Here is a 22,843-nt window from a genome sequence, read left to right on the forward strand (position 1 = left end):
GCCATCCACTTTCTTTTTGATGGTGCATTCTTACGTTCTGCTGACACCTGCAGAGCCCATGCTCAGTCTGACTCAGCTTTCCCCCAAGGAGAGGTTTTGTAGTGTTGACTCGGAGTGTTATTTGGAGTAGAAAACCACTCAGGGAAGCGTAGTGAGAAGTGAGTGTGCTTCTCTTCGTACCTGCTGCCGCCATCAGTGGGTAAGAATCCTCTTCTGCTTTACAGCAGTGAAAATTACAAGTAACACCAACTGCAACAAGGTTATGTAGAAAGTAAACAGAAATGCAACATTGGGATGAAGCTTTTACATAGAGAAGCAAAATGCCAGGTTGCAAATGAGGCAATGGGGTTGCAAAGCCCCATGAGCCATGTGAACAATCGGTGCTTTCTGTGCTGTGAACAAAGCAGCTTTACAAAGCGTGTCTGCGGTGTACTTTAGATCACTGAAACTGGCTCTGTGGAAATTTCTGTTGTTAAATTGCAAATTCAGCCTTGCTGCGTGGCTGGTGGGGAGGGTCTGAGACTACGCCTTTCTGTGAATGGGAAGAAACTATGTGTTACAGCTGAAAGAGCCCTTACCTACAATTTTTCTTCTCCACAGGTGCCCCTGGTTGACAAAAGCCATCTCCCCAGCCATCCCAGTGTACAATGGGCTCGTGTTCTTGTTTGTACTGGCAAACTTCAGCATGGCAACATTCATGGATCCTGGAGTTTTCCCACGAGGTAACAGAGAATGGGACTGTTGGGTTGGGGGGAGGGGATTTGAAAACCAAAGCCAAAGGAGGTGTCAGGTATCCAAATACACCTTTTTTTCCCCATTTTTTTTCCTGGTATTCTTTCTCGTAGACCTTTATTTATTTATTTATTTATTTAGGACAGCTGGCAGTAGAGGTGGGATTGTAGGAAATGCTGGATACTCTCCATCTCTGAGGTGTCAGGTGTCCTTGCACTTGCTCAGACTGGCAGTCAAGGGCACAGGGTTGTGTAGAACTGTTCTCCTTGAGTAGCTCTCCTGACTGACGTGATTGCGATTGCCATCCCCTGTGTCATGCTGGCACATTGGATTTAAGTCACTGTCTTCACAGTGGGTACCAGAGCATGGTGGAGGGGAGACACTGAACTTTCTGAAATGGCTGCGTCAAACCAAACCTCTAAAAAAACCGTAAAACAAATGCAAAAGCTAAAAAAGATAACAATTAAGGCTTGCCTTAGAATGTCTAAAAATTTATACATTTAGAAAGATATGCCTGCTTAAATTAGTACTGATTCATGGCTGATTAAATACAATAAAGATGGCTCAGCTTTTGTAATAGGAACCACAGTGCAGCTATCTCTTTTAACACATCCTAATGAGAGAATTATCACCTAATTTTATCCGTCTTCCAATAATTATTCACATGCAGTTTGCAGCAGAGACTGCTCTAAGCAGTCTTGCTAAACCAATGGATCTGTGTTTTCTGCAAGCTGTGCTTTCTCACCTCTATTCATTGAACTCAAGATCTATTTTGAATTGCTACCTGACAAGAAGAAGGTCCCTGTCCTGCTGGCTTCCCTGAGTAGCAAGTGCCAGGTTTCTCCAGGTGGCAGGGTCTAATGATGACCATCTGTCTGCCATCCCTTTCAGCTGAAGCTTTTGAACCCTTGGTAAAGTGTTGCAGCACTCCAGTTAAGGAAATAATTGTATGTAAAGGCAAAACTAAGGCAAAGGCAAGATTCAGTCATTTGTGCAAGATTCAGCGATGCAGTGTATAGGTGCTTAAAGGTACAGATAGGTACTAGTGAGATTTTCAAAAGAGCTTAAGCACGTAGAGCTTTTAACAAGGTTCCTGGGCTTTTTAGTTCCTCCAGTCTCAGCAGAGATAGCAGTGCAGCAACATGCTCTGAGCGTGAGGTTATCGAAAGCATCCCTGCTCTTTGCCTTCGGTAGGAGGAGAGCTGGAATAAAGTTGTTCAGTTTTGAAAATCTCAGTCTAGGATTCTAATATCTTTGTGAAATGTAGTCCCCTCAGACCAGAGCCTGCAGCCAGATGCTCACCATGCCCTGTAAGTGATCAGTACTGAGTGTATTGTAAATTCATATCTTCCATTGCACTTCTTTAACTTACCTCTTGTAAGCAGTTTTTTTATTTTGGACTTTGCAGTTAAAGGAGAAGCAGACAGGGAGATCCCATAGAAACTTTGAAACTTTCTCGTCGCTTTCCTGCCCTTCCTGTCTCACTTAACACAAGGGAGTCGGGAGCAAAGCAGGAAGAGGAGGAGTTTCCTACAGCTTGCCTTTCCTCTGTCTCCTTCTCTTAATTTGTGGCCTTGGCCTTATATGCCATGCTCTCTATGTGCTTGGTCTGGAAGAGGCTGGAGCAAGAGGAGCAGGGAAAGGATGTGAAAAGTTATGGAAGTTTTTCTGGAAGAAAGTGGTGGAGTAGGAGTTTAAATGTGTGAAGGAAGCAAACTGATAAGGAAAAGATGAAGAAGCCTATAAATACCAGTGCTGGGAGGAAAGAGGAGCAGATGTTATTTCAGATCACAAGTGTACATGTGAAAAAAGCTATCACCACCCCACGCCGCCCGCAGAGCTGCCAGCGCAAGGAGTTCAGAAATTGTAGGAGTGATTTAAAATGAATATACAATAGATCTATTTGCTTTCTGTTATTGAAATCAGGTTTATTCTTCTTGATTTTCAAGCTTCTTAGCATATTTCTGATAGTTACAAATTTACTTCAAAACCAAAACAACAAATAAGCAACACAAAAGCTGAGATTGTAATGAAATCACATGATTCCCTTAAGGAAGCCCAAAAATCACAAGATATGTTATAAAAACACGAAACTTGGCTGCCCTGTGTCAGTGAATCAGAGTATGAGAATCTGTTTAGTAAGATACATTCCTCTGCCAATGTATTCTTCTGCTCAGATCACTGAAAGCTGGAAATAAGCACATTTCTAGCTATATGCTGTGAGCTTACAGGTTGTCAGACAGATAGAACTTGGGCTATGGGTGGAAGCTAGCCTTCTTGTATTGTTGAAGAGTGCCTGAATCAAATTCCCAGATCCATTACTCATTTTGGAATGATTTTTTAATTTGTTGGCTCTCTGAATGTTTCTGGTATGAATCAGGATTGGCTCTGTGTGAATTGCCAGTAACACACCAAAATGAATGAGAAGGAAAAGAAGTAGGAAATCACTGAAATTGGGGATACCTTGAGAAATGTGAGTTACAAACTGGGTTGAGTCTGGCAGTGTTCATTGCTGGCTAATTATAGATACCAACTACAAGCTGGCTTCCAGTATTTTTGATGTGAATCTATTTTATACAAACTCTTCAAAGGTGTGCAATTCTGCAAGACTAATGTGTTCATTGGCATGTCGGTATATACCATGGACAGACTTTTTGTCTGCATTGTCAGTTCTTTTACAAAAGCTTAAATGGTTTGACTGTTCTAGTGCCTTTTTTTCATCTGCCCACGTGTATTATACAGCATGGGATAGTTTATAATACTATTGAAGAACCTACAGATTGTATTTATAGAATGGCCTAAGAGATTTAGAGTCTAGCTCTCTCCCCACTGATGAGTTATGAAGGAAAGTTGTAGAAAATGGTGCCAGTACAGCACTCTGCTTCCATGCACAAATGTTAATCCAGAGAACATTTTTGCAAGGTAAATGCTGTAGCTGAGCCAGACCCCAGGCTCATCTAAGCGAAGGGAGAACCTCCCTCTGAAGTCAATGGAAATCGGATCATGATAACACATCTAGAGAAGATTTAATATAGAACTAAATGACAGTGATTGATGCTCCGCTGGGACGATATTATCAAATTCCACTTAATTTGGAGCCAGTCAACCAGTGCCAGCTGCACTATAATGTTTAACCAGGTGTTAAATAGATGTGAACTTCTTAGATTTTCTCTGTCAAAAGGAAACAAATAAAGATCACAGGAATCTAGAATAAAAGATGGACTTCCTTAAACATCATCCTCATTTTTTTCCTTTTCTTCCCAATATATATTTGTCTATTATAGACTGGCTTCTATTTTGTGTATTTACCTTTAAGTGCCCTCTTCTCTTAAACAGGGCAGCACTTAGCTGAGATGATAAACCATCTGCCCTCCAAGTTGTCCCTAATAAGATGACTGCGATATTGTCATCCTCATCTTACTAATGGCAAAGAGAGGCTAAATGACTAGCTCAAGGTCACAGAGTGAGGAAATTAGAATACAGGACTTCCTGACTCCTGGTCCTGTGCTCAGATCAATAGACCATGCTGACTTTGAGAGGTGAGATCTTCCCAGTTATGTACCGTTACTAAAGCAAGAGCATTCTGGATATGCTATGAAGAGGTGAGCATGGGATATGCTATAAAGAAGTAAGCACTGATGCAAAGATTTTTCACAGGCACACAAATTGCTTCAGAACGGTATATCTCACTGTGGCATCAGACCCACTGGAGCAACAGCTCTTTGGGATATTGTGGGCTGACGCTAGAGTGCTGAACAAATCATGGTCACGTACGGTCATCTGGGTTGATTTTTGGGGTTTGAGCTAGCACAACCTTCTAATATTTGTCAATGTAATTTTTTTTCACTTTCTGTGCCGATAGGCTATCATTGAATTAATCCCAAATGCATGCAGCAGAACTCACAGCAGGGGCTTGGGTGATTTCTATCCCCTCTTTGACTCTAGTCTGCAGCTCATCTTATTCGTTTGGGTTGTAAATGCTGGCTAAAATAGGACACAAACAGCTCTCTTTGTCCAGGGGCTGGTGAGTAAGGCTGCACAGCATTTCTATGGGAGGTGCTAAAATGAGCCCTGATCGCTGAAGTATTCTGCAGCCCGGACAACCTGTTCTGACAGTCCATCACTTCCACCACTCTGTTGTTTCTCTGACAAGCCCAGGAGCACCTGCAGTGCACCTGTATCCAGTGCAGTGTCTGGATTAGCCCTTTTGTTGTTACCCTCTGTTTTTTCCACTAACTTTTAGTTTTGCATTGAGCAGCAGATGAAGATGAAGATAAAGACGATGACTTCCGAGCTCCACTCTACAAGAATGTGGAGATTAAAGGAATCCAAGTACGGATGAAATGGTGTGCCACCTGCCACTTCTACCGTCCTCCACGCTGCTCTCACTGCAGTGTCTGTGACAACTGCGTTGAGGTAATGGTTCTGATTAAATGATCTGTTGGCTCTGCCTCAGTGATGAAGGAACATGTAGTTGGGTATCTCTTCCAGTATTTCAGTTCTTGGAAGTTCCCAACTGTAGGCTTATTGTTGGACTCCTGCTAGTTAGTACCATTTGAAACACAGCCCTCTGTTGTGATGTATGTTACATATGCGATAATGTTTGATGTCAGTTTTGTTGCCAGTGATAATTAGAATGAAAGTTTATAATCCTGGCTATGTCTTCCTTGAAGTGGCTAAGGGATCATGAATGTAAGAAGGGGGTGAATTGAAGAGTTGATGCAGAGGCAGAGTTCAGGAGAGCAGAAAATTCAGGGTGAACCATTGTAGCTTGTCATGCGTGAGCTTAGGGCTCATCATTTAATTTGAAACAAACTGGTGCCTACATTAGTAGACACGCAGAGAGGCTAGAATGGTATGTCACCTTCAAGAAAGCCAAACTCAGAATTCAGCAAGTGGTTCTCCAGTCAGTGGAAGGACTCTGTGTTTGTTTCAACACCCCGGCTCAAAGCATGAACTTGGTTCATGTTTCTAATGTTGATCACTCTGAATTATGAGACTTTCATGTTTCTCGATAGCCCTAGGGTCTTGGTGAGGCACACAGGATTTTTAGAACATAACTCCCAAACAGTAAGATGTGCTTTTGGGCTATAAACATCTCCCAGACTTATAAGTACAGAGTGCTATATCCACAGCAGTGTATTGCCAGGGGGAATTTTTTATTGCTGAGCTAAAAATTCCGCTTCTTAAGGATCATTTCTGCTGCAAGGTCTATTTTTTTTTTTCAATAGAAAGATGAAATCTTTAATATGTCTAAAATATATTCAGCTGTGCCATTAAAATGAAAGGAATTACTAATCAGAAAGTTAAAAAATACCAGAGTCAGTTGGAATGCTGTATACACCATCTTTGTCCTAATCCTCTTTGCCATAAGCAAGGGAATAGTCCCAAAGAAAGCAGCACAGTTACATGTGAGAGAAAGGCTGTCTGGGTTTATCTTGTGTCAGTCATTTTCTCCTTCAGGGCACTATATATCTAAGTTATAATTATCTGGAAGCAGTGCTGAGCCTAGTAACCATCAATAAATAGGACAAGGCTGTCCCAATTGTGGAAGGCCTTAAAAGGATATGGGACTTGGGAAGATGGGGAGTAGGGAGCTGCCAAGGTCCCTGGATAGAGGGCAATAGCCACAGCTATTCATAAGTTGCATCACACGGTTTCTTTTGACAGCTGTGAATTGTTGAATAGAGCTGGGGTTTTTTGTAGAAAACCTGAGTTGTATATTCCTAGTTTTAAAAAATAAATGTTTTCACTACTTCTAGATGCTGAGGATTTTTTAGATGATGGTAAATTCTCAGTTGTCCCATGGAGTTTCTATCTTCTGCCCTCCCCAGCGGATCAGCATGAAAATTCATTTTCAACAAATGAAGTTTTCTCACAAAATGGTTGCTCAAAACTCACTGGTATAAACACTTGCAATTTCATGCTGCTGTAAGGCCTCCATGGGATTCAGTTCTGCAGCAGAAATAAAAATGGGAAAGAATCCAAAATAACCTAAATAAAATAGCACAACTCCAGGTGACTGCCCAGCTCTCCAGAAGTTTTATTGATGGTCAGATCAGTTGAATGTTCCTTACTATTCTGGTGGTAGTCTGAAGTTCTGCTTGTATAATTAAATTATGACTTCTGTGGAGGAATATAGGCAAAAAGCATTAATGACTTCTGACTCAATAAATCATTGTCTTAAACAGCATCCTTGATTGATTCTGGTGATGCTTATTTTCCACTCACCTGTCTCTTCTAGAAGAGCTTGGAGACAGTGATAGGAGCGGCTCTACTGGCTTTTCCATGTGGAACCCATTCAGGGTTGTAATTCACATCTTTTCACTTTCAGTCTAGAATGTGCAAAAAAAAATTATTTTCCCAAATGTAAAACTTCTGGTCTAATTTGATAAAAATGAACAAACAGCAAAAGCCAACAACACTTGCAGAAATTAAATCAGTTAAAAGCTAAAGCTGCTTTGACCAGAGGGACCTAAAAATTAATCTGTGACAAAAGTGTTTTGTTTTCTTTACTGAAGTATTTGCAGTGGGTACTTACATAGTTTCATAATCCGTAGATATTTTTAGCTACATACAACCAGATTTGCATAATAGACACATGCTATGTCAGCATTTCAGATATAGCCTGAAATGATCTTTATTAAATTGCCTCTGTCATTTGCTAATGTGCTTTGAGAAAGCACCATTTTCATGTATTTTGTAAATTTTTTGGCAAATACATTGTGCAAAACTTAAAAATAAATTAAAAAAACCCTTTCTTATCATTAAGGAATGTTTTAAAATAGCATTACCATGAAACAAAGAATAAACAATTCATTTGTTGATGCAATGAGTGTGTAATATCCGTTCTGAAGAACACAGGAATAAGAAGGGTTTATTTCTCGCAACTGATCTTGTCTTCATGTCAAGAATAATCCTATTGAAGACAGTGGATTATAAAACTGCATAAAGGCACTGGAGAGGTGTCTGTGGCTTGCCCTCATTATTACGACTCCTGTTAAAAGGGATCTGACTTTAGGGGGGACTTTGAACTTTGGACTGAGACAAATGTTTGTTTCATGCTTCATAACTGTTAATGAACACATGCAGAACTTTGCCTGTGTCTTATCCAGCTGTTGCTTTTCTCTGGGGACCTGCTTGGTAAAAAAGTACTTTTCATGATGTCCATTCTTTAAAGTGGGTTCATTCAGCTACGTATCACAAATGTGGGACAGAGAATTCTGCAGCAGTATTGCATCTTCAAAGCATTTTAGGTTATAACAACTTCACTGTAATTGACTCCTTATGCTAAGGATGCTAAAAAATCAGCGCTTCTGCTGTTAGCAGATAAATAGCCTGGTTTGGGGTTTTTTTATATCCTCTCTTCAAAACCTGTAAATACTCAAGTACCTCTCCATCCATATATACAGAAACCACTTGCTCCTAAGAAGAGCCTTATAATGAGAGTCTAGCATGTTGTAAAGCTGCAGAATTAGTCTGATATCATTTTATGTGATGATGGTTCAGATTTATCCCTGAGACAATGTTTTTCATTTTACTGTTTGGATATTGTTCCCCATCTCTCCCTTTCTTTACAAGGATTTTGACCATCACTGCCCGTGGGTCAACAATTGCATAGGACGGAGGAACTACCGCTATTTTTTTCTCTTCTTGCTGTCCTTAAGTACACACATGGTTGGAGTATTCACCTTTGGTCTCATCTTCGTACTAAACCATATGGAAAAACTGGGCGCAGCTCATACTACTATTACGTATCCTTCTTTCTGGTCTTTCAAGACTCAAGGTGGCCTTGAGGAAAATGTGAAAGAATGCATCTGAAGGTTTGTCTTCCTGGAACTGGTAGAGATCTACTTCTCTTCTGATCCCCCACTGCTCTTCCCCTGTAAATGCTTAGTGCAGTTTTCCTCTGTACCCATCTTACCTGTGTAACCATCAATTACACCCAAAACTATACCCTTACAACTATTGTCTTATCTCTGTCTTTCCCATGACAACCCAGCAGAAGAATATGCTGCTTCTTTTTACTTCCAGTTGGGTGTGACTCTAAACTGCTGGGTACTACTTATTGTATTTAAAACTCTCTTACTTTATTTTAAAGCTGAGTTTGCCCTGGAAGCATTCCCTCTGCGTGCCAGTGTAATACATGAACCGCTGGCTCTGAGGGGTGCTACCCCTGTTGCTAGGTTAGTGCAGTCTTTACAAGAAGGTTAGAGCTAGAATCAGTGAGTTCTTACTATTTTTCAACCATCTCAAGGATAAGGACCCAGGCTAGGAGCAGATGGACTTAACTTTGAGATAAAATTTAGTTAGACCTAATTAAAGGTGAGGGACACCCTCCCTATTTCCAAGCACTTTTTTCTCCTTTTCCTTTCCCCCTCCTTCATAGCACCTTTTTCCATATTCACTCATCCCAGTTTCTTTAACTCCTGGATACAGAATGGCTGTCATGTGTGTGGCTGGGTTATTCTTTATTCCAGTCATTGGTCTCACTGGTTTCCATATTGTTTTAGTGGCCCGAGGGCGCACAACGAATGAACAGGTAAGAAGCAATCCTTTCTCTGTGCTTGTGGCTAAGGTGTGGAGGTGGGAAGGAAAGTCAGCCAGTCAGCTTGGGTAAAGCAAAAAGTGGTCCAAATCTTAGCAGTAACACTGGAGCTTTCGTGAAGATCTAGGAAGATTGCCTAGATTTTTATTTTAAGATTTTTTTCTTGAATGCACTACAAGCAAAGATTTCTCCCTTCTAACCACAAAGGATCATCCCAGGCTTATTTACCATTTAAAATCTATTCATGGCCTTGAAATAGATTTTATGTGGTGAGTACTGTCAACCCCAGGAGTTCAAACTTTATGATTCAGACTGAACAAACCATGAGATTGAATAAAAGAAAGGAAAAGATTAAAATTAAAGTGCCAATACGACAACTTGTGCCACACAGCCTGTAAAAGTTTAGTTCCCTGCAGTACCCAAATGTATATAATCCACAGCCCCTAGGTGGGCAGTCCAGACCTAGAGGCGTGTGCGTATCAATAGCATGACACAGGTGATAGAGGTCTAGCCATGGGGTCGGTAGCGTGTCCCTGCCATCCCTAAGGGGTAGCTCCATTAGCAGGCTTGACACTGGGTCATGCAGCGTGCCAGTCAGCTGCACACAGCATTTTCGACTTTCTTCCCAAGGCTAATTGTGTGCGTTCCAGAGCTTTACCCTTTCCCAGCTCCAGCTCCAAAGCACCCCTCATGCATCTGGGTTTTTTTTCACTCTTTTTCCCACGTCATACTACTTCTTCACTTTTTTGTTCAAATGCATTTTCTTGCATGTATGGGTGCTCTCTAGCTCGTGCTGAGCCGTGTGCTCTTCTGGCTGCCCTGCAGGCTGATGGCCTCCTGTGTATGTAGCTCTGATAACTGCCGTGCAGACTGGCAGAGTTGAAGACATCCGTATGAGGCCAAGCTTTCGTAAAATGGGGTGCAGTTGTCTCCGAGCCCACAAGAGACAGTGACAACTTTTATCCACACTAGTGTGGGAGGTTTATATAAGCAAGAATCTGAGGTCATTCTGAATTGCTGCCTAACATAGTGTGTGAAAAAAGCAGGCTTACCATTGCTGTAGATCTTTAAATGCTTTTCTCTGTCCTCCTTGGAATCAGCTATTCTTAATTTTCAAATCGATTTTGGTCAAGTATTAGCTTCGATAGTTCTAACAATAGTAGCATCAAACCCAGAGCATTTGGGTCTCATAGCGCAAATCATGGGCTTGTCTTTGTGCAGTGATGGAAACTGTCTATGCACATTTTAGGCTGAGGAGGAAGGAAAAATTTAAATTAAAAAAAAAAAGTAACTTCTTGTGTTTGTGCCTGCAATAATATTTAAGAAGTTTGATAATTTTGCATTCAGCTTGTTTGAAATAAATATTGGAAAGTGCATCCTAGCTTGGTCACCTGAACTCCCAAATCACTTGAGATTACTCATGCCATTTTCTGAAAATTAAATATAATCTGGTCTTAATTTCTGTTTAGTCATGTGTACTGCCTGTCTGTAACTGGAGGACGAATGTTCCCAGCTTTCAGGTCCCTTGCAAAGGAAGCATATCTAAGTAATTAGAGCACCAGACCAGGAGTGATGGATATGAGATCTGCTCCTGGCTTTGCCACTGGTGTAAAACATCCACTTTTCTCCTGCAGTCTCAGTACTGATTCTCTTTTCTCACACTCTTAGTTATCTGCTGTCTGCTTTCCAGTTACAGTATGCTCAGCTACCCTTGTCCTCTTTTCCCAGCACATTTTATAGGCCAGTGGTACGGACATTTTTGGTGTTTTACTGTAAATTTTTGGTATTTGTTCATGCCGAAGTTTGTAGGTTTTGAGCATTCACAGTAAGCAGACTGATTTAGGAGTGCATATTGGCCAAGTTTAGATGTTTGTCAGCTTTCTGACTGCATCTGAAAGTCTTTTATGGAATCAAAATAACCCCTAACCCAACATCTGCTCATATCCTGGTATTTTTAGTTTCTCAATAGAGTAAATAAATACCCTTCCTTCTGAGACTGCTTTCTATCAGTGGATTTCAAACTACTTTAGAAACCAAATTGATATAATTAGCAATGTAATCTGTGAGTTAGAGAAATTATATTTTCATATTGTGTTTGAGAAGATGGGCACAGCGATATGAAGTGCTTTGCCAGCATCTGGCACAAGTCAGCTTAAGCCCAGGATTGAATGCAGATGTGGCAAATGTCCCAGGCCCATGTTTTAGTCATCAGGGTACATTTCTAACACTCAGAACTTCCAACATTTCTCTCTTGGCCTTTTAAAGAGTTTTATGTTATATCAAAGAGGCAAGCATGATATATTGCAAAATCATTTAATCGTCATTATTTTATGTGCAAGTAATTAAAGTATTTCTGGTACTCTCTGAACTTGTTGCTAGATCAGAACTATGAGTTGATTAAAATGCATTACTTGCAAACAGCAACAGTAATGCTTTTAATGGCAACCACTATTAATCTCCCTAGCATTATTGGTATTTATCCCCATATGGTTACTTTCAAGTATCTGCCTGTAGAGTACAAACCCTTTATAATGCTTATGAAGCTTTGAATGGATCCCGGCAGTCTAATGAGGCTTGGCTTTTCTTAAACTAGCTCATTTCCAAGCAAACATTGTAATAATCACCAGGGAGTTCCTGGCACCCTCCCACATAAGGCAGCGGTTCGTACTGATTGCCGCTAGGGATGGAATCCTGACGGAGAGGAAACATTGCTCTCATCCAACACTGTGAATGTTGAATTGACTTTCCTGTTTGTTTGGAGGGGACTTGCCAAAGCAGAGGAGTGGAAGTGACAGGGGAATGAAAGGGACCAAAGCAGGATGTCTGGCTGACAGAAGGCACAAATCTAATGCAGGAGCAGCATGGAGAGGTGAACCTGACCACTTTGAAACCCAGTCACCTTGAGCTCACTGCCCTTTTGGGAAGGGATCTTTACTTGGTGTGCCTCCTAGCTAGGAGCAGCTGATGGCGGTTAGAGCAGGAGAGAGGAAGTGCAGCGTTCAAAGAAAAACAGTCTGGTTGGGAAGGACAGTAGGGTCAGAGCAAGGCATACTCATTCTTGGCTTTCTGAGGGTTGGATGATGACTTTTACACAACCAGAGGCTTCAGCACTGCCCTGAATATGTTTCCAGGTGACAGGCAAATTCCGTGGAGGAGTAAATCCTTTCACCCGAGGATGCTGTGGAAATGTGGAACATGTGCTCTGCAGCCCCTTGGCTCCCAGGTAAGAGAAACGCTCTCAACTGGGAATGAGGGAGGTAGAGTAGTTGTTGGGACATAGGAAGAAGATATGCTTGGTTGGGCTCACAATTGAAAGGCCACTGATAAAATAACAGGGAAGTAAAGCAATACGTTCCTGAAGGCGGAGCTCTGGGGTAGCTGCTTCCCTGTGGCATGGCTGTAACCTGTCCAAGCAGTTGCTTTCTTCATGTAATTTATAACCCTCATCCCAAAAATGTTTATTTGGAATGAGCATGTCAGATTATACCAAAATACTATACCCTTGCTTCACCAACTTGTTTATCCAGTGGGTTTCAGTAACAAGGTAAGTTTCCATATGTTACCATATTCCTAACATGACTTTTGCACTGTACAGTCAATCTCTGGGTATTCTAGTCTGCTGGAGAAAAGGAAGGAATCTAAAATCACCCTTTCTCCCTAAGATGTAAATTTAATTTAAGGCTGCTGTGGTTTTCAATCTCACTGGCACTTTCATTATGATAAAACAGATTTTCAATGAGGTCTACATCATGGAACTTGGGATTTTATTTATGGCCTTCTATTTTTGGAAAAATGGATTTATCGTTTCACATTTTGAAATCAGGATTTTAATGCAATAGATCAGATGGAGTATAAATATCCTGGGTGTTGAGCTGTCCAGCATGCAAACATGTAATAATCATACTACAACAAGACTTATTTCAGCCTTTTCAGGTTGTTGAACAATTCTGGACCCTGACGCTATTATTGGCCCTTTTTTTCCCCCCTTTGCTATGCAACAAATAAGTCCTAAAAGACTGTTACTTGTGTTAAAGTGAAGACACTGGAATGGCTGCTTCTCAAACTTAACAAAACATGAAAGTGAGGTCAAGATACTCTAAGAGAGCCAGATATCAGAATTTGGGAGACACTGCTGTTAAGAGAGGGGTGTGACTACTATCATCATGGCTGTTCTCAGACTTTCAGCAAGCATAATGTTTGTGTTTTGTGAAGACCTGTTCAAATTGTCCTGTATGTTGAAAGCCACTGAGCCATCACTACTAGAATGTCCTATTCACTATATAAAACAGGGGAAGCTTGTGTGTGTGTTGATATTTATGCATTGTACAGCCCCTGCCCTTACAGATTTCTGATCCACTGGAAATAAATTTGAAATCTAAAGTCAGCTATTTCCCTTTAGATTTGTTGCTTCCTATAGAACTGTCTGTTCCTTTTACCTCCATTCGTTTTAACACTCTAAACATGATACAGAAACAAGTCATGGGGTGATAAGCTAGAACTGACAGCACATCATCTTCTCCATGTTAACTCCCCATGTGCTGGATCTTATTCCCCCCGTCACCGTCTTCCACCGCAGGGAAGCTGTTTCATGTTAGCTAGTTAAGATCTAGTAAATCGCTCCCGTTGGTGGTAAGCCTCTCTCTCTCTTCTGTCCATCAGTGCTTCAAAAATTGCTTGGGTTTTTAATGCATCCTCTCCTTTCGTTCACTAAAAAAAAAAAAAGTGATGTTTTTATTTCTTTGTAATTATTACATCCATTGAAATAAATGGACTTTGTTTATTTAGATTTTGACACATTCTTAAATCATACTCTGGAAGGAGGAAGATTTTCTTGTCTCTATGCCTTGTTATTATGTTTATTTTAATGATGACTGTTGAACAATTAATCAGGTACGTAGTTGAGCCCAAGAAAAAGCAAGCTGTAAGTGTGAAGCCTCCTTTCCTCAGACCTGATTTATCTGAGCGCCAGATCACAGTGAAGATCAGTGACAATGGGATCCAAGCCAACCTCAACCGGAGCAAGGTAAGGCAGCAGTTAGCAGTGCTTTTGAAGAGTATGGATTGAGCATTATCAAGCCTAGGAATGAGTTTGTCATTGAAAATCACTTTGCGATGATGCATTTTTTGAGAAAATGATAGAAGTTGACTACTTGTCGTGTACTTCGTCCTCTGAAAGTAACTCGGGTTCAATAACAGCCCTTTTTGCAGCTCTGTAATAGAATGCCTCTGAGCATCTTTTTGAAGAGGTGGCTGTTCTTTACAATAGTTAATTTCTGTCCAAAGAGTTGCTGCTTTTTGGTGCTCATATTAATTTCTATGAACCTAACACTGGGCAGGAACCTTTGTACCACCAGGTCAGCTAATTCAGAGAAGGTCTTGAGCTTCCAGACTGCAGGAAGGCTTGTGGAGCAGTGAAAGGGAATCAACTTCAACTCAGAAGCTGAATTCTCTTCTTTCCTCTTCCTTTTTTCACTTTCTCATGGCATCAAATAGAGAGAAAGATTTGTTTAGTTATATAAAAAGCTGTGGATTCAAAAGAAGCCACCTTGCAAGGTTTTTGTGGATAGTTACTTGTTACACACTTTGGATAGTTAACTTGGAGCGAACTGCCTGGAAAGTTGCTGCAAAATGCTAGAATAAATCATTGTCTTCTACCACGTATTAACTAGAGTGATGATGATGTTATTTAGCATGCCAAGTAGACTAGGGTAGTGCATTTAAAATTATACTGGCTTCTTAGGATAATGCTGATTTTACACATGACTGTCCTTGTCTGCAGTGGATCTTAAATCACACTTGTCATAGGTGTAGGTAGTTCTTGTTCTGTTGTACATCCACCATGCTGACACGTGCTGTTATTTGACCAAGTTGTGGGTAATGATTGATTCTTTGGTTGTTTTCAGTCTAAAATTAGCCTGGAAGGTCTGGAGGATAAAAGTATGGATGTGCAACCACCTCTCCCACCCAAAGGAGATCCAAGCAAGTACTCTGAGCTAAAAGGGCAGCTGGGGACCAGTGAAGGTAGAGTTGCATGATCAGTGTTTTATTTTTATTTGTAAGAAAATATTCCAGCCTCTTTTGAAAGGCTTCTGGTATTCTTTCAAAACAGTAATGGGATCTGTGTGAAGGGTTTTTTTTCTGCTTAAAGGAGTTCTGATCTAGGAGAATAAACAGCAGGAAAGGGAGAGAAAAGTAATTTTGAAGTGGTTCATTCAAGCCTACCTTGGATTTTGCATATCAGTTTCTCAAAGTCTTTAAACCATTTTAAACCCCTTCTTAAATTTTTTGTCAATTTTAAAATGAAAAATGTCATTTTGAACTAAGGAATCAGAAATATTAGCATGAAATTACAAACTGAATTATTTCATTTATAAAAATATGAAGTTAAAGCTTTCATGCTATTAAAAAAACCCTCAATCAGACAAAACGAGTAGCTGAATTCAACCCAAATGTCTAGTTTTTCAAATTATGGGAAAATCACTACTCACTCCACTTAATATATTATACCTTGTTTCTTAGTCACTTTAGCTGGCTCATCTGGCAGCAGTGTACTGTTATTTACACATATTGGGGCCTATTGGTTTTGGTGGAATTCAGTACAAAAGTACTGCAAGATTTATTCTTTCCAGAACAGATCTGTTTGCAGAGGACCGTGGATAGCAAGGAATTGGGGATGATAGCATTGTCTCCACACATTTTAATAGAAAGTTTTGGGTTCTTTTCTTTTACAGAAGGTGGCCTTTCACCCAAACTTATCAGTCCTCCCACACCTGCCATGTACAAGTATCGACCAGCTTTCAGCAACAATCCTAAAGTCCACTACCATGCGACAGCTGAGCAGGTGAGTGAGCCTGGGAGAATCTGCTCCCAGCTGACGACAGGCAACATGGAGCTGAGGGTAAATTCCCCGCAGGGCTGTAGTGAATGTGAGAGTGTAAAAGTAAATAACAACACTTGGCATTGTTGTGCGATAGCGTATATTTTCACTATGCTCTTTATGAAAACATGTCTCCTTTCGCAGCTTTCCTCTGCTGAGCTCGACACGTCTGTCCTGCTGACAGGCGTGCACTGCTGCTTTTCCAGGGTCTCGGCCTGATCCTGAGATGCTGAGAAGTGTCACCTCCCGTTGGCTTCTCCTGACATAGATGCCAACTCGTATTCACTTCAGATGGAGCTGGGCATGCTTAGCGCTTTTCTGGATCAAACCCTTCAGCCAACAGACAACATGCTCAGTGATTCCGTAAGATGTCAGCTTGCAAAACAGAAAGAACTTTTAAAGCATCCCAACAGATATTTGGTTGAAGTTAATGGAAGGTTCCTTATGTTTGACCTTCCTTAGCACCTTCGCAGTGCATTTAGGTTGTATGTTAAAAAAAAAAAGCTTCTTAACACTTGGCATCATTTCCTCCTATGAAGAAAACTGAGGTCCAAACAATTAGAGAGACTTGCTCTGGAATTTTTACTGTTTCCTCTTTTGCTTAGGAGTTTTGAAAAAGTATAGACTGTTTCCTTTGGAAGCAGAGTGCAAAACTAAGCCCACTGCTTATAGGCTTGATTTCTCACTTCTCTCTCATGGATTTGTTGCACGTATTCCTTGGCCTCCCAGGACCTGAGAACAGCAGTTTGAAAATCACTGGTCTAATTTGTGCATTTGCAATATGTATCCAAGTCTTCACACAGGAGTAGAGGTACCTTAAAACATGCATACCACACAGAGTGCAGTTTTCTTACGATTAATTTCATCAGGTCCTCCAGTGCCACCCCTGCAATAACAAGAAGGGCGTGATACAAGTAAGGAAAGGGAAATATGGTAGAGATATGTACTAGACTGCAGCAACACTGGAATAAGACAATGTTCCTTAAATGGTGAAGAAAACTTTTCTAGTGTCCTTCATGTTTTGGAAAGAAAGATGATGATAGATGGTGGAATTGCAGCTGCTATGACGTTTGGGTTTTAGCCTTACTGCAGTAATTGTAAATCTTATTCTCTGGATTTGTCCACTTAATGAAGAAAAGATTGGCTTATGAAAGGGAACATAAGAACAACAGTGTGATCACTGTATCAAAAAAGTTTTAATATCCTATCATCGTCACTTTATTACATGAAAAATAGCTTGACATCCAATTCAAAATACTTTATTTACAGGCATCAGCTAGTAGTTTTGAGTATTTTGGCTCATGATGCCAAAATTCAGAGCACCATTCATTCAGCACATAGACACAGCTGCCATATGGATACAGTATAGGTTTTGATTAGGCCAGAAGACTGGGCAGTGCTATGAAATGGTAACAGGGTACCGCATCTTCACCCTGAGGGTTGCTGTTTCAGTCCTAACCTAGGAAGGTGTTATTACTACAGGCTGACTGGTTTGCATACAATCAGCTTTGTGGACTTGCTCAATTTTATAGTAGTCACAACTTTCTAGTACTCGAGTGGGAATGTTATAAAAGTGCATTCACTTGGCAAGCTGATAGGCTAGCGTGTATTTGTCTGCCAAGCCATATCTAAGTGTAAGTTGCAGAGGGAAACAGGCTAGCTGGTGTGAGGAATATCGTGTTGTCTCTTCTCTATCAGTTCTTCAGCTTGTCAATGTAATTCCACTTTTGAGCAGTGAAAGCTGTTAGGAAAGAAGGATTGGGGCACAAGGACAAGTAGCACAAATACAGTTATAAGCTACATCATTGTCCTCTCCTCCTCCTTTACAGGCTGTCACTTGGTCTCCTTTTTCCAGAGAAGGCCAAATTTAGTACCATGCTCTAGAAGATAGTGAGCTGTTTTGCATATTTCCCTGTCTTCTAGCTCAAAGAAAAAAACTTGAAGAAAAATTTAGAATAAAACAGATTTTTGCCAGTTACACTTACTGGGATAATTTTCCTTTAAAAGAAATTAGATAAAGAACAAACTGCATTAACTGCATTTCTGATTAAATATGTGATTGACAATAATTCTTTTTTTTGCAGAGCCAATATAGCCAACTTACTGTGCATAATCTTCCTTAGAAATAACAGCAAAAATTATTTGCTTAGCACAGAATGGCACTTTAAGTGAACAGAACTGTAAGCAGTCTTTCATAGAGTAAAACAAAGTGAAGCCTTATATGTTTTCAATGCACATAAATAATTTATGGCCTATGTTTCCTTCTCTGATGTGGCCACTCTCTCCTACACAGGCAATAAAAAGACAGAAAATTGCTTCATTTTGTTCTAAATGGTGGGAAGGAGCCTCTCTGCTTTAATTAAGCTTAGATGCTTAATTTTGGAGACCTATGACCAGAAATCCAGAATTACTGAATATTCATAGCTCTGAATAAAGTGGGTAAGAGTGTGCTGGTCCCCAGTGTGCTGAAATGAAGTCTAAAGTATTTCTGACTCAGCACAAAAAACCAGACATCCCTCAACTGTTTGTAGAAAACTAGAAGTGAAGTGTTTTTTCCAAGGGCAGTATTATCAGATTACAATCTGATTTACCTTGACTGAGACTTGAGTCTTAGTTTAGGTCGTCTTTCATCTGTCTTCTCAGTGTCCATATATTGATGTATTTATTACTGTCAATATTATTTAGCACTTATTATTAATAACTTCTCCTTACTTCTAAGGTGCTTATCCATATGCTGAACAGAGTTAGGAGGTTCCTTATAATGAATCTGTTTGAGAGCCTGAGAGAAGACCTCCAGCTCTTTTCTTCCCGTGTACTCAGCATGGAGAGCAAACCTGTACTTATATATCATTGGCTTCTGATTCTGATATCACCTGTGTTTTAGATTACCATGCAGGAGGGACACAGTCAAGGGGCTCTGATAGAAGAGGATGGCAGGAGCCTGGATTACCAGTCTGAACCCAGCTTGGACATCCCCAGCTACCGAAAGAGCTCCCTCCACAAGACCTATCAGTCTTCCCCACTCCAGATAGATTCCTTTGCCATCAATTCACGGTCTCTGAGCCTGAAATCTGCTGGCAGGAGAGGGACAGACAAAGTACCCCTTCATCCAATAAAGTCAGAAGGTGTGGCTTCCACCCCTTACAAAAGCATCTTTTCTCCCAATTCCCTGTCTAACAGAAATGGGAGTCTTTCATATGACAGCTTGCTAAACCCCATGTCGCCCTCGGGGAGGAAGTGCATCGCCCATTCTGCGGTCAGTTCTGTTGGGTACCACTCCCCATATCTATCAGCCAAAATGTGCCACCTGCGGGGGACTGAGCTGCAGCGCCAACCACCGCAGAGCTTCAGCCCAGTGCTCGGGAGTCCAGCTCCTCATCAGCGAGACCCCTCCCCAGTCCGCTATGATAACCTTTCCAAAACCATCATGGCATCCATCCAGGAGAGGAAAGAGATGGAAGAGAGGGAGAAGCTCCTCCACTCACACCCAGATTCAGTGTTTGCAGACTCGGGTGTCTATGACACCCCTAGCTCCTACAGCCTTCAGCAAGTCAGCACGCTCTCTGAAGACCCACGCAGCATGGCAATGAGATACGGATCTAGAGACAATCTGATGACTGCTGCCAGTTTTAGCACAAGGAACCCTATACTGCAGTCCTCAGTGTCTTCACTCTCAAGTGCAATGACAAGAGCACCAAGGACTTCCACCACCTCTCTGCAAGCTGATTTAGCCAATAATAATGTCCAGTCCCATCAAGCACTACAGGGACGGGTCAGCAATGGCTCCTACAAATCCCCGGGCCACCACGTCCCGTCGTCTCCCACAGGGATGCCTAGGTCACCCTCTTATGGAGGCCCGAAGGCTGTCTCGTTTGTAAACACTGTGGAAATTACAGAGGTGCAATCAGTGGGAGCACAAAGGTAAGTACTGCTTCAGGTGCTGCTTAGCAAAGTGAACCTGTTTGCAAGCAAGTGCAGAGCCCTTCACTGGAGGCATGACCCAGATAACACAATCTGCAGTAGGCCAGCGAGGGTGGGAGGTTTCTGGGTGCTCTTCAGTTCTGTGACACCCTCATAGCGAACTCATCTTAACAAAATGTTTGCACATTTGCTGCAGCTTGAACTTCAGGTGGTCAGTTATGTTATAGAAGACACAGGGATTTAGTGTCTTCACTGAATTGAATAATCATTTGCAAGATACAAGGCAGATTATCCCTCCTGTTATGCACAAAAAGATGGAGCTGTTCTAGTTTGTAGCCAAAGGGAGGCCGGACCCCACCATTGCTTGGACACAGAGGCAAAGCTGGGATCATAGCACATGCAAGCGTGCCCTGCATGGAAACTGTGCACAGAGAGCTGTGTATTTAGCTGTGCTGAGCGTCCCATGATACAGAACAGGTGACAGAAGCACAGATGATCTTGCCATTACCTTAGGGCTTCTCTGTCTCTTTCTCTGTGATGAGGTGTGGGGAAAGAGAGGATTTGCTGTGCTGAGAGCCTGAGTAAGTGACAGTTGAGCAAGATCCTCAGCTGCAGCTTCTGCATGTGCTTATCTTTCTTGTCCTTCAGGAGCCTGTAGGCCTTGGCATGGAAAGTCTGAAAAGAGCTACATGATTCCACCGAGGATGCAGTATTTCAGCCTTGTTGGGGCCTGGAGGGCTCATCAGAAACATCTAGGTTTTCTTTGCACCTGGCACTTACTGCACTATGCTGTCCTCTGATTAAGGTCCCAGGTTTCTCACTCCAGCATTATCCAGCATTTTGGAGAAAGTTATTGAAATGTGGGAGAACTCTTATTGTGATCTAATGTTTAGCGCCAGCAAGTTTTTCCTCAGTGTTTTCAAATGAACCGTAGTTGTTAAGATGATTTGTCCACTGGTGGAAGATCTAACATTCAGGAGGCCAGGTTGCCACATAAAAAGTGATTATAGTTTTGGAGCTATTCTGAGCCTATCAAGAGCTGTGTAAAAGTCTAGGATATTTTGTTTTGCAGACACGTGTAAAGAAAGAAATTGCCTTTTGAATACAGTTAATCTATCAAACCCTCAGGCCTCCAGAAAAAGTCAGGGTGGTCTGAAATAGCTCAGGCTACCTTGGGTTGCAGGCAGACAGCAAGTGTTTCCTCCTAGAGGGTATTTCAGGCCCTGGTCACTGCTGCTGGCATGAGCCAGTCTTAAACTTCACACTGCGGCAAAGCCAAGCAGACATCCACTCTGCAGGAGGAAAGTGTGAGAATACAGCAGACCCCAGTTGTGCTGGCACTTCCAGAACAGTTCTTTGGTTGGCTTTTATCCAATTACTTTCTTAGTCTTGGGGAAGAGACACATTAAGCTTTAGTGTGTAGTGGCCTAGATTTAAAAGATCTTTTGAGGAAAGCCTGGTGTTCGTGCTCCCTGGCAGTAGGTCATAAGAAAGGAAATTATTTTAAAGAGTCCATCCGGAATATGGTCTTTAATTACAGACAACCTAGAGTGCTTCCTGACAATTCAGTTTGTGTCTTCTGTCATAAAGAAGTCTTACGCTTCAGCTCTTATGTCCTTCAGAGATAAGCAACATAATTTTAACTGTATATTTAACTAGGAAGTGGTTTTCTCTGAGTATTTTATTTCTGATTGTAAGAAACAGTTTAGCTTAAGATCAACAGTGACAACAGTTGACCCCTTCTGTGTCCTACAAATACAGATGCAATTAGTTTGGTTCAACAAAGCACTTAAGCAAGTAATTAAATGAACAGATATTACTGGGGTCTGATCCACTCACCTAATGGCCACATGAATTCTCTCATTTCAGTGGCTTTTCATCAAGTATATTGGCTTCAACCAGGTTGCTCCCATGCTTGAGTATTTTGCAACACTGGGACTCAGGGTAACAGGGATAATTGTTTATCCTGAATGAAGCCATTCTGCTGTCACAGTGTGGTCACTAACGTTGTGTCTTTTGATACTTCTTTTGATGCAGGGATGACATGCAGATGAAGACACCTCACAGTAAAATAAATGGACAGCCAAAAGGAATATCCAGGTTGGGTTCAACATCAAGTTCCCAGGGGACGCCTGTCAGCCCTGCTAGACACTCAAATGTTAAGAAGGTGTCTGGAGTTGGTGGAACAACCTATGAAATTTCAGTGTAAAATAAAATTAATTAAAAATAAAGAGCCATCCACTCAGCCAGCCATGAAGCTAGGAGCACTGTGAAGACTCAAATAACAACAAAGAAGGAGCAGCAGCAGCTGGCCACTCTCCTTTTCTTGCTTTGGGTTTGTTCTGTTTTCATCTTTCTCTTTTGGCCAAAAACCAGCTGCAGCCTTATTCTTGAGGGAATAAAATTGTACAGTCCATCAGACTCTTCCTGAGCCGACAGGCGGGAACTGGCTACAACCGAACGCCACAACCACAGAGCGGGTGTCTTTCATGCAAGAGAGCGCTGAAGCCATTGTGCGTGCATCCATCTGTCCAGCAAACCCGCTGTGTGCCAGTTGTGCTGTGAAAAAGTACGATCCGTCCAGGATCATTCAGTTTTTCCCATGCCCCTTCTAAGTTCTTCTGGCCTGCGAAGTGTCCAGCAGGAGTCAGAGGGCCCAGCTGCTGTTTTCCTACTGACACGGAAAGCAGGCTCCCTGTGCTGGGCAGTCTTGAGTGTGTGAGAACTGCTCTGTGTCCCCCAGGCATTGTCGGTCAGGTTCCTTT

The 22,843-nt window shown here is 41.6% G+C and overlaps 1 protein-coding gene across 1 annotated transcript; it reads left to right on the forward strand.

The window, feature by feature from the left end:
* The first annotated feature begins 538 nt into the window (after positions 1-538).
* ZDHHC8 (zinc finger, DHHC-type containing 8) lies at positions 539-22,287 on the forward strand. The gene is made up of 10 exons (XM_010151730.1): positions 539-722; positions 4,991-5,148; positions 8,314-8,486; positions 9,172-9,274; positions 12,412-12,503; positions 14,171-14,303; positions 15,184-15,301; positions 16,012-16,121; positions 19,042-20,078; positions 22,116-22,287. Exons 1-10 carry the CDS (start codon positions 539-541, stop codon positions 22,285-22,287), a joined length of 2,280 nt encoding a protein of 759 aa, XP_010150032.1.
* The last annotated feature ends 556 nt before the right edge of the window (positions 22,288-22,843 follow it).

Source organism: Eurypyga helias, unplaced genomic scaffold (assembly GCF_000690775.1).
Source record: "Eurypyga helias isolate BGI_N326 unplaced genomic scaffold, ASM69077v1 scaffold5095, whole genome shotgun sequence".
In the NCBI taxonomy this organism is placed as follows: domain Eukaryota; kingdom Metazoa; phylum Chordata; class Aves; order Eurypygiformes; family Eurypygidae; genus Eurypyga; species Eurypyga helias.

What these genes read in the sequence shown, in the direction of transcription:
- ZDHHC8 (XM_010151730.1), top strand. Translation starts at nt 539, where the DNA reads ATGGGAAGAAACTATGTGTTACAGCTGAAAGAGCCCTTACCTACAATT. An exon ending in TCCTGGAGTTTTCCCACGAG is followed by an intron (nt 723 to 4,990) that starts GTAACAGAGAAT and finishes TGCATTGAGCAG; the next exon opens with CAGATGAAGATGAAGATAAA. An exon ending in GGCGCACAACGAATGAACAG is followed by an intron (nt 9,275 to 12,411) that starts GTAAGAAGCAAT and finishes ATATGTTTCCAG; the next exon opens with GTGACAGGCAAATTCCGTGG.